Source organism: Pelodiscus sinensis, chromosome 4 (assembly GCF_052426305.1).
Source record: "Pelodiscus sinensis isolate ZL-2025 chromosome 4, ASM5242630v1, whole genome shotgun sequence".
NCBI lineage: Eukaryota > Metazoa > Chordata > Testudines > Trionychidae > Pelodiscus > Pelodiscus sinensis.
In genome coordinates this window covers 128,582,283-128,593,999 of record NC_143055.1, presented here as the reverse complement: position 1 = coordinate 128,593,999, position 11,717 = coordinate 128,582,283, and the positions used below count along the sequence as shown (strand labels likewise).

At 44.9% G+C, this 11,717-nt stretch overlaps 1 protein-coding gene across 4 annotated transcripts in view; it reads right to left on the bottom strand.

Annotated features, from left to right (window-relative positions):
* Positions 1–709: 709 nt before the first annotated feature.
* The window catches only part of SCARB2 (scavenger receptor class B member 2), a 37,941-nt gene continuing 26,933 nt past the window's right edge, over positions 710–11,717 (bottom strand). For 2 of the 4 annotated variants that reach the window (XM_075929442.2, XM_089778132.1), the window contains exons 8-12: positions 9,639–9,757; positions 7,216–7,289; positions 5,741–5,792; positions 4,165–4,323; positions 710–1,450 (exon numbers count right to left, since the gene is read on the bottom strand). In XM_075929442.2, coding sequence (XP_075785557.2) covers positions 1,409–1,450; positions 4,165–4,323; positions 5,741–5,792; positions 7,216–7,289; positions 9,639–9,757 — 446 coding nt within the window. In that variant the 3' untranslated portion in view covers positions 710–1,408. Of the gene's footprint in view, positions 1,451–3,969; positions 4,046–4,164; positions 4,324–5,740; positions 5,793–7,215; positions 7,290–9,638; positions 9,758–11,717 lie in introns of all 4 variants that reach the window. The other 2 variants (XM_075929443.2, XM_075929444.2) reach the window with 2 other exon arrangements.

Genomic DNA, 11,717 nt, shown 5'->3' with positions numbered 1-11,717 from the left:
CTACTGGAGGTGTGATCACCTCCAGATCAGCTATTAGAAGTGGGCCTCATCCTCCCTGATTGGATTCACCTCATTATCTCTAGCCTGATTCTGGCCTGCATATTCATACCTGCCTCCGGAAATTTCTACTACATGCATCTGACGAAGTGGGTCTTTGCCCACGAAAGCTTATGCTCCACACTTCTGTTAGTCTACAAGGTGCCACAGGACTCCTCGTCGCTGCTACAAACTTGTAGACCATCGCACAGTGAGGCTCTGCTACAGGACTAGGGCTCCTCAGTGCTACAGTAATACAGAGAATAAACAACAATAGAAATAAGGAACTGGGACAGCCCAACATATGAACAATCGACAGGCTAATGCAGGAGTGGTCAGCCAGCCTAGAAAAGTCTCTCTCAATTTTTCACTGACTTTATTGGATGGAAGTATATATGTGAGGGGACACTTCCTCACCGAGGGAAAAAAAATGTACCTTTCTGATATTTTACGCTACCGGTATTTTTTTTTTTAAATGTTGATGCTGCTTTTCTTTATGTTCCAAACATGCCTTAACACAGAAGGTCTGTAGGTTTCCTACATTTTTAATGAAATTATAAATACACTTCCAACATCTGCTTTTTCAGTGCGCCACACAACAGATATCTGAGAGACACTGACAGAGGAAAAAGGAGAACGCACTATTGTACCCTCAACTAATCAGTGTAAAATATAATTAAATACCTGCTAGGGCATTTTATTGATACCACACAATGGGATTTCAAACAATATTGGGACAGATCAAAGTGCTGTACAAAAACATGTCACAAAGCACTTAGCTTATTGATTGCAAACTAATGATTAAATAGGTCTCACTTACCATTTTGGCTTAGATTCTCAAAACAGTTTTGGAGGAGAAAGGCATTATGAGTAACTGCTAAAAAATCCATTCACACTCTGTTAAATAGCCAAGTTTACTCTACACAAAAGACAAGATTAGATCCAGGCCATCTTTTCAAACATGCCTAAATTCCACTTTCAAAAGGAATTTAGGAGCTCACATCACTAAGGTCCTTTTGCAAAGTTTACCCCAAGTAATTCTAATACATGAATCAAGGTATTTTACTCTCACTGATATAGTGGTTCTGAGCTTTTATGGCTTTCAGATTAAAACAACACTGGGAATATTAAACACTAGTTAATAAAGCAGGATCTCAAGCCATTTTAAAATCTGTTTTAAAACTTATTTAGCAGCTGGGAAGAAAAGTTTCTTCACTCACTAGCATTTTAGTTTTTCCCAGCCCTGCACTACAAATAATTATAATTAGCATGGTGGTTTTTAGACAGCGCCAAATGCCGGGTAATGTTCGGTATTAGATCAACTTGCATAGTTTATTCACCAAGTTCACATGTGACGGGGAAGAAAAGAGTATTAGGATGTCCTGATGAGTGGAGCCCTTTCTTCTTCAGAACTCTGAAACACAAAATGGAATAGCAGAAAAGTTAACCATAGACAATGTGGAGCTGGAGGACAGCAAATAGAACACTGAGTTTCAAAAGCAGCAAAGAAGCGTTTTTATCCTGGTTTTTATCAGCCCCCTAAGTCCAAATTCCATCCCTAGTGCAATACTAACAACTAATAAGCTATAAAAGCACCACAGGGTGGACTGTGAGTGGCCTTTGCATAAATATTCAGGGGGGACGATGCAAGAAGCCACCCAAATTTTGTTCACCGTCTACCAGGACCAGTACAACCACACTGTAAGCACTACTGTAAGCACACAGATTGTTCCCCATAGGGCTCCCAGTGGGAAAGCTGCCCCAAGGGGCTAGAGAGGAGAAAGGAGCATGCCTCCTTCTTCTCTGCAGAGGCTATTATTGCTGGTCAGCCATGGCACACCCTGTCTCCTTTCCCTGGAGATGTTTAGAGGGATGACTCAGAGAGCAGCGTTAGGGCAGGGCTTATTTAACACCCTCTATGATGAGCCGGGAACAACATATGGACGAGATTACACTGGAAGGAATTATCTCCGCCAATGAAGACAGGGATAGTAAAAATGGAGCTACAGAGGGGCAGAGTCAAAGGCAGGGCATTTTGGGGAAAAAAGCAGGATAATGCATCTCGGGAAAAAGAATCTGATGCACACACATTCAACAGGAGGGGGAATCCAGGAAGTAGTAATGCTGGAGACTTTTAGGCGACAGAGGGCAGAGAAATAAGGATATGATATTAAAGCCCATCTTGGACTGCCACTGCAAAAATATTGAGTCACACAGCAGGGAGTGAGGGTTCCTCTGTATATGGCTGGAACCACCCCTGGAAGGGGAATACTTACTTCTGGGCACCTGGGAAGTTAATGAGATACCAGAGGGAGTTGTGATAGGAACAGCCAAAAATGATGCAGGGCGAAAGAGACAGATTTAGAGGAAAGATTTAAGAGCTGAATATGTTGAGTTTGGCTAAATGACAACTGAGGAGAGGGGTCCGGGGCATGCTAATAGTCTACAAATAGCTTAAGGCCATAAACATGAGGGAGAGAAAAGAACTGGTGCAATACAAGGAGGTATAACTAGGGCTGTATTATACTCCGAGCCAGTCTCTGTTTGCAGGAAAAAACACAGTCACCGTGAGAAATGTGGAAGTCCAACTTTCCTCTTTTTTAAACTTCCCTGGTACCAAGGAAAGCCTGAGAAACGTGGCTGGGATTGATCTCTCTGGGTTTGGGCTCAGAGGGTAGGTAGGACTGGGGAGTTGGCTGGCGCCCATGGGCCCGTTGCTAGTCTCTCAGGCTGAGCCTGCCACCCAGACAGGGAAGGGAAAAAGAAACCCAGATGCTCAGGAGAAACAGGATCTGCCTCTCCCATAAAGGAACCCAGGGCCAGACTCATTAAAACATCCCTTGCCCAAAAGCTTCCCAGGTGAGGGTGCAAGAATGAAGCAAAAGTTTCCAAGTGAGAATAGTCAACATTTGAGGAAAGTAGGTCAGGCTGCAGAAAGATCACACAGGTGTCTCTCTTGAGCTCTTGCCACAACACTACCAGCACAAGACTAACGATAAGCATGACCAGGTTCTCACCACTGAGAAATAGCACACACATGGTTGGGGTGAGAATTCAGGATGCAGATTTGCATGTGCTTTTTCGTGCGGTTGTGGGAACCTGCTTAGAAAACAAAATATACAAAAAGCAGGACCGTCCTAGAGCAACAGCAGCTAGAAGTCGAAAAAGCCTACTAGGGTACCTCCATCACTTTCTCTCATCACTAAGGTGTCCGTATAAACAGGACCAGTGAAGTAGGGTGAAGTCACTGCTCACAATCTTTGACAGCAATGACAATCTTAATGCCAATTTTTAAATGGAACAGATCAGAAGATACATACAGAACACTATTTTCTGTATGAGACTGTATTGTACAATTGATTGGTGAGATTTTTTAAGTCATAATGTGCATTTATAGCAGAAGTTTGTGAAGTAATTTGGAAGAGGTGATCCATTCAGAAGCAATGATCCATTCTATGTCAGGTATATTGACATGTGGAAATGCTCAAGTTGTAAGACCATAATTACCATTACATGATGAGCTATTGTAAGGTTTTAAGTGAAGACTGCGCATCATGAAGTGATTTTCAGTTCTCTGATGGGGACAGAATGGCCCAAGTTGTAAATCTGGGCTAAGAACCTGAATTCATCTTCAGTGTCTGGGTGTTCAGAATTGGATTGTTGGTTTAGACACAAATCTGGCCTTAGTTGGCTTGAGAGGAACACTGGGCCTAAAACCAGCACAAAATATTACTAGAGAACCTGAAAATTAACTTCATAATTTTTCTTCAAAAGGCACCTGTCAAGTTGAACAGGGCTCAAAATGTCAATCAAATATGGTGGGTTTTTTGGCTCGTACCCCTTCAGAGTTTACTAGACAGGCTTCTTTTTACAACTAGTGTTTTCAGCAAGTTACGGAATTAGGAACAAAGCAAAATATTTATATTCACCCACCTTACCATGCATCTTAAACTGGCTGCATAGCTTTGTCTGCGTGCACTTATTCTGGGTCTATTAACACTTCTCTAGCCTGGAAAGAGCATTTTCAACAAAAACAAAAAAGCAAAAATGTTGTGGGAACTCAAAAGCTCAAATCATTGCAGGCAAATGAAACACAGATAAGAAAGGTCTACTTCAGATGCTACTAACCTCTTCCCTTGATCCAGGGGGCCTGCATACAAGCACAATGAAAACAATCCCCAAAATAATTCCCAATGCCATGATTATGAAGGGGATGCTGGATACAACTGTGGCTTCAAACAGAACACTCTTCAGTTTTTTGGCAGATGCTTCATCAATCAGAGTACTCTGGAGGAGCAGACGGCAACGAGAAAGAGGGAAAAACAATACATTTCAGTTTTCCTTATGCTGCTCTCTCTTACTCGGAGTAAGCATAAGACCATCCTTATGGTTTATGGTGCCCTATTTAGAGGCAGGATGGAGGAGGGAGGAATGGAGGAGCGGCTGCTCGATGGGGTGGGGCTGCAGTCAGGACTGGGGGGGCAGTGGCAGGCATCAGCATGGGACAGGACTGCGGGGGCAGAGACATAGGCATGGGACCCCAAGGGGTGTTATAGCACCCCCACATTTTACATGGGTTCCCAGCTGCCACTAGAGTTGCCAGATGGTTTAACAAAAAATACCGACACCCCCCCCACCCCCAAAAAGGAAAAAATTCTGTTGAGAAAAAAAAAAAAAACCCACAACCAGCAAAAATTCCCAGCCCACTCCCCCTCCCCACCGCCCCAATCTGTACTGCGTGTCCCTAAGCACATGCAGCTGCCTACGGCACCACTCAATTTGCGGCAGTTGCACATTCTGCATAGGCCTAAGGGCGACCCTGGAAACAGCAACATCCCCTCCGCCATGATGGCTGTTGCATGTGCCTTGCCTCAGCCTGCTAGCTCTAGTGCAGCACCTCGCGGGATCAACTGGTCTGCATTTGCAGAAATGACTAGAGATTTTTGTGGGGACAGCTGTGGGACACCTTCAAAGGGTGGGATTTTTAAAGGGCAGATGCTTTCTCTCCAGCACCCCACTGAGGAACTGGTTCAGCAGTGAACCTGAGGGAAGAGTGCCACACCCTCCCCCCCCCCCGCAGTTGCCAGCGTGCTTCCTGCAATCGCTAAGATGTTCCTCGGAGGGGTCCAATTCGAGCGCTGTCCTCGCTTGACGTGCTTACGACCAGGAGCAGCCTCCTGGAAATCAATAGGCCTCTAAACAGGAAGTACCACTCCCAGCTGTAATTAGAGGCAGGCCACAATTAATGTGTGAGGCCTCGCTGGGTCACAGTATGAAGCGGCATGGCGGCAGGCCACAACGACGATCCTCAGTGAGATAATGCTCCTTCCTAGAGACAAACTAACCTCTGGTGTCGTCCCTTTTACCACTGACTGCATCACAAATCCCCAGAATTCAGGGATCCGTCTACGGTGAACAAACCTCCCTGGAAGTGTCACAAACTAAAAGCCTGATCCTTCAAAATTCTCCCCTACGAGTAACTCTTACGTCCATGAAAGATGCCCTTGAAGTCAATAGGAGGACCGATGCGAAGGGGAGTTTGCAGGACTGGGATCTAGGGCAACGAACCACCAGAAATTTTATACAAAGAACTATTTCCTACCCCCTGGGAGAAAAATGACACATTCCCCACTTTTTTTTGTAGGCCCAGTGGTATCTTTCTAGCCAGGCACACACTACAGTGGAGACCATTTATAATATTTACCTCATTTACATGCACCACGGGGAAAATCAGAGTTCGGACACTTCCCGTTTCGCTGTGTAAAAAGACAACAAAGCACTGAGATTCCCAAGAGTTTCGGTTTTCTCCAGACAGATTAGAACACAGCACTCCAGGGGGAAAACTTTCTCATGTGAAAACTCCAGACTCTTATCTTTATTTCAACTTTTAACCTTCCTCTTCCCCAGATTAGGATAAGAATCAGGATCTAGAAACTGGACGTCGTCTTTGTTTATAAAGCAATAAAATACACAGGAGTTTCCTGGGACCGAGGGAGGAGAAGGATCCATGGGAAGATTTATTAATAGCCGACCTAACAGAAAGTTTGAACCAGGGAATGGGAACACCAAGCCGAGTGGTTGCTGAAGGTCTGTACACAGACACAGATGCTGTTATAAGAAACACACTTGCCTGGTATTACAGAGCAGTTATGTTAATAGTGTCAGCAATACTGGGACAGATGGTGTTTTATGTGATGCATCTCCGAGGTGTTAGAAAGTGCAGTAAGGCAGATATGAGGAAATGTCTTAGGATCCAGGCCCTCAAAGGATCTGTGCTGATCAGATGCCACCCTTTACATATTTTAAAGTGCCTTGTACATACAAGCTCATGTGGGAACTTTAAAAGTGTCAGGTTGAAAAAATGAATGGGTGTTCGTGTAACGTTTTTAAATAGCTCCTGCTACCATGCTGACACCAATCTGACCTCATCAGCTGGGACTGGGTTTGCCATGTGTTGTGGCAGAAATTATGGCTGTGTGTGGGTACATGTGCATGCCTGTGACAGTGTCTCTCTTATAACTAACATAAGGACAGGCAGTCAGATCCTCAATTGATGTCAATCAGCAAAGTGCAGCTCTATTGGCTTCATGGAAATCAAGCCACGAGTCCAGTCTGGTTCTTTGTCACATCCTGCGTTTCACATTTATAGAGCCCTGCAAATCTGCGGGTATCCACTAAACATTACGTTTAACTGGTTGACCAATTAAACAGGATCCTACATCCCTAATGCAGATACAAATTTTGCACCTAGAACCCTGCAAATTTGAGAATATCCGCTTTATATCCATGGGTATCGGCATATACAAATGTGGATGCGGATATCCGTGGCTCATTTTGGTGGATACAGATGCAGATAGAAAATTCCGTATCCACGCAGGGCTCTACACATTTAGGCTTTTGCAGGTTGAAAAATCTGTTCCGAAAACTTAGTAAGGCCACTTTACTTTGCGATGACTCACACCTGAGTTTTCAGGCTGCTGAAATTACTAGAGATTCTACGTGTGAATGCAAAATGAGGAGAAGGAACTACCCCTGTCATTTTCTAGATCAGATCCTATTGGACTCTGAACTCCTCCTTACAAATAGTATTTCCCAAAATGACTCTGCAGACAAAGTCACTTCAAATACGAAATCAGACAAGCAATCCTGAAATCTCTGCTGCTAGAGATGAATACTTACATGAATCCATCTAGATGTCTGACGAGAACATTGATCTGCAATCGCTTGGCTGCTTGTACAAGTATCCCCGTCAGCTGTGAAAGAAAGGGAAACTTTAGAGTAAAAAAATTATCATGATTTTTTTAAGGTATGAGTTCAGCCCAATCTTTACAGTGGGATGGATTTGTTTTTCAGATGATAAAACAGCACATCTACTAATTAAGATGGAACTGGATGGGTTTCCTACCTCTTTATAGGAGGGGTAGGTAGATACATGCAAGGGGATTATTTTTATTTGTATCCATCCATATATTTAAATGACTCTCATTACTATAACACCTGAGTGTCTCTGTATTAACATGGCACCTAGAGGCTCCAACTGAGAGTTCATTACCACCACCCTGAAAGGCATGGCACACAAAAGTAAGGACAGCTCCTGTCCCAGTGTAAACAGATAAGATAGGCAAGGTTGGGGAAAAAGGAAGTGCTATTATCCCCATTTTACAGGTGGGAAAACTGAGCCAGAGAGAGATTAAACAAACAGGGCTCAGGTGACACAAGAAGTCTACGGCACAGTGGGAAATTGAACCTAGAGTCTTTGTGCCTTAATCGTAAATCAAATTGCTAATACAATCCAAGATAGAGTGATGAATCTGGCTGCAATGCCACTAAAAAGACCTATGCAAAACATTATTCCATAAAGTTGCAATAATAATTATAAATGCTGCAATGAATGGCATGGGGGGAGGAAGGGGAAGAAATTTTTAAGTGTACAGGTGACAAAATTTAGCTTTAATTTTTGGGTGAGGCAGGGATTCGTTCATAGTATTGTCAAATCACATAATGAGAAAGAATTGTGCAAGAAGAGATTGGGCAATCAGGAACTCTTGGGCACTAAGAGTTTGGATTCTGAACAGCATGTGTGCTAATGCTCAGAAAGGAGCTGCTCTTGCTGAAGCAGAAAGACATTGTACCTCACAGCATCCTGAGTCAGATTACGGTGTGTTCCTTTATCATTACGCTGGCCACTCTTTTGTTCTTTCCCCGCATTCTGTTTTGTATTTTTATCATTCCGTTCTCTGCTTTACTCCTTCACATTTTCACCTCCAAGCCACTGCTCTGTGGTGTGGATTTACGGAAGAGTACCCCTATTTTTAAAGCTACGGACCGATACCTTCAATAACGATACAAATGCTCTGCCAGATTCAGTGGTCAACTCCAGCCACCTTGTATCTCTTCTGGGATGCAAAATAGCTGTGAATCTAGCTAACAGCTCTGTGACCAAGGCCAGCCACTACTTGGGCTTCTTGACCTCCAGGGATGAATGGAGAGCCTCCATCTTGAAATTTTTGGACAGTCTGACTGGATTTAACCTCTTGAGGGGTACGACTGGCCTCCAGTCTCCTGGATTTTTGAACCTGACGTAGATGGAGATTTCACTTCTGCTTTTTCAAGGGGAACTGGGAGAGGGCTTTGGGGAACCCGAGATGAAAGGTGGAGCCTGCAGACTGCTCATTGCTCTACAAGCCAGGAAGTGAGACAGAAGAAAACCAAGTGAAGAGCAAGGGGGCTGCCTCAGAATGCTATCGAGTAACCAGAGTCTATGAGGGAAAACACCAGCTGAATAGAAACCATCTCCGCCCTTCTCAGGCTAAAAGAAATCCTGTCCCATACAAAGGGAAGATTTCCTGCCAAAACCTGTCCCCGAGGAGGCTGCTGAGTGTGCGTGGGTTTGTAGGAAAGCTTGAGATATCGCTAATCGCAAAATGATCCTTTTGGGGACTGAAAACTGTGGAATTTGGAGCACAATTCTCCTGGAGTTTGGAGTGGCAAGCGCCTCTCTAAGGAAGTCTTGCTGGAGTGTGTCTCTGCCTTCTCTGGACAAAATTGTGTCTTGGGGTTCACCACCATGAGCTAGGCAACTGATAATGAGGAGGAGAGAGCTGGTTACAGTGTGTAGAGAGGAGCTTGCGAGATCAGGGATGAAGCCAGTATAAACACTATGAAACCATATGGCCTGACAATATCTAACCCATCAAATTCATGGCTTCACAGATGCCATCATATATAAACTGGATGCTTACAGCGATACGATTTAAGGACTCAGTTTTGAATGAATAGCAACTGGATCAGGTCTTAATATCTTCCTTCCTCCCTTGTCTAGGGAGTGTATTCTACAAGTCCATATCTTTGGGGAAGTTTTGGATTTACACAAGCGACACTCCAAGCTCACAGACCAATACTGAGGCTCTTATATTGCTTGTTTGGGGGAGAGTTTGGATTTCTCTCTCAAGGGTTTGGTATCCACAGGACAGGAAGACCGTGTCACACACTCTAGTCCTTACAGGGCAGAGGTTGCAGCTTTCATTTCTGCACTTTATCTCTTAAAGGGCGAATCAAATACAGTACCCTGCAAGTCATATCAGAGGGATGCGTGTACTTACAGGATTGATGTCCAGAAATGTTTCATGATCCTCCTTTCTGGGATGCATGCCCTGAATGTCCTTAATATACTTCTCATCTGCCTGGTAAAAATGCGGGGCTGATAAAAATATTGGGGCACCTGGAATGTCAGAAACTGAAGTCACCATTTGCTAAAGACAACAATGCATCAGACCCTTACCCACCCAGCCAATCAGTGTGGTCAAGAACAAAAATAAGATGCTTCCCACACAACATGAAACAACAAAGGTAAGCATCATCCTTGTACATTCCCAGAACCCAGCAATAAATTACTGAAGAAAACTGGTTTCTTCCAGACCCCATTCACTTCATTGGGAGCACTTTATATGAGGCAGCATATCTGGGTAGACAGGGCATTGAACCAGGACTCAGGAAACCAGAGTTTTATTTCTGGCCCTGCAACTGACTTGCCAGATGTCCATGGGCAACTTACTTCACCTCTCTATTAATTTCCCACGTATGAAATGGGAATAGCATAAAAGCTCGTTGTGAAGTGCTGTGAGATCTACTGATGAAAAAAAGGATGATATAAAAGCTGGGTATTGTTATTATATTTGTATGGGCTACCAACATAACAAATTACGACCTGTATCCTACCTCAGCTCTTACACTCTCCTCACTTCAGTCATCAAGTGCCTTACAGTAGTACATTAAGCAATGTGACTTGTAGTTAGTTCTCCCCCAAGAGTTAGGTCCTGGTCCAACAAAACACTTGGGCACACAGATAGCCCCACTGAAAGCAAAAGAGTCACGTGCCTTGACACTAGCTAGGGACCTGGCCCTTGGCATGATCCATGCTGTGAACCCACACTGCCTCTCGGAGGGGTCAGTCATGTCTTCGTGTGGTTACCAAGGGTCCCCTGCGTGCGCTAAGCACCTGAGCAGTCTCATCGAAGGGATTACAAATGTTCTGCGAGGACTGTTTTATTCCCAACACAGACTGGGCCAAAGGACATTCTGAAGAAGCATCACTGCACTCTTCATGCCAACAGAGCAAACCTTCACCGCGCATGTACAGAAAGCACAGACCCCAGCACAAAGTGTGACTGCCACATACTGACGGGAGAAGTGACATTTACCCAAGCAGCAGCTGTCCCAAGGCCAGCCCACTCTGACTCCTAAGGAGCACACCTGAGCACGGGGAAGGGATAGCTCAGTGGTTTGAGCATTAGCTGTTAAAACCCAGGGTTGTGAGTTCAATCCTTGAGAGAGCCATTTAGGGATCTGGGGCAAATGTGTCAGGGATGGTACAGTAAAACTCCAATGGTCCAGCACCATCTGGAACCTGGAAGTGCTCCAGGCAGCCGGATAATTGGGAGCTGCTCTGCCCCCGGCTTCCCTGAGTCAGCTGCTGGTCAGTTTCAGCAGCGGCTGACTTGGGGATGCCTAGGGCAGAGCAGCTGGGGTGCTGCCTGGTTGGTCCTGCAGTACGAAGGGGTGCATCCACCCCAGATCCCCTTCCTATAGCCCAGCATATCTGATAATCTGGCACCCAGCACCCCCTGGGTCCTGATGGTGCCAGATTATCAGAAGTCTACTGTACCTAGCCTTGCCATGAGGGCAGGGGACTGGACTCAATGACCTCTCAAGTTCCCTTCCAGCTCTATGAGATGGTATATCTCCTTATATTATAAGGAGATATACCTCGTCCTGCAGCAGGCTGTTTTCCAGGAGAACAAAAAGAACAAAAAGTGGCTAGGAGCGATTAAGCTCGATCAGAGAGACGGAAGCTGAGCACGGGGATGGAACATGCTGGGAAGGCCTGCGAGACCGGACGGATTTGAACATTTTATTTTGAGTATGTTGTGTTGCGCTATGTTAATATGCAGGAGGTTAAAAGGTCGGAGCTGGGAAGCCAGAGCCTGAAGGCTGAGCTCCAGCTAGGAAGGGCTGGGAGTAGCTTGCCAAAGCAGGGAAGACCCTGGACCGCAAGAGATTTGGGGCCGTGCCCAATTTAATGCAGGAGGTCAGGCTCTTGTGTTCAATTTTCACAACGTGAGGTAATAAACCAGACCCCGGGGAAAGCTGTTGCCGGATTTGTAAAAGCGTTTTTCGACCAC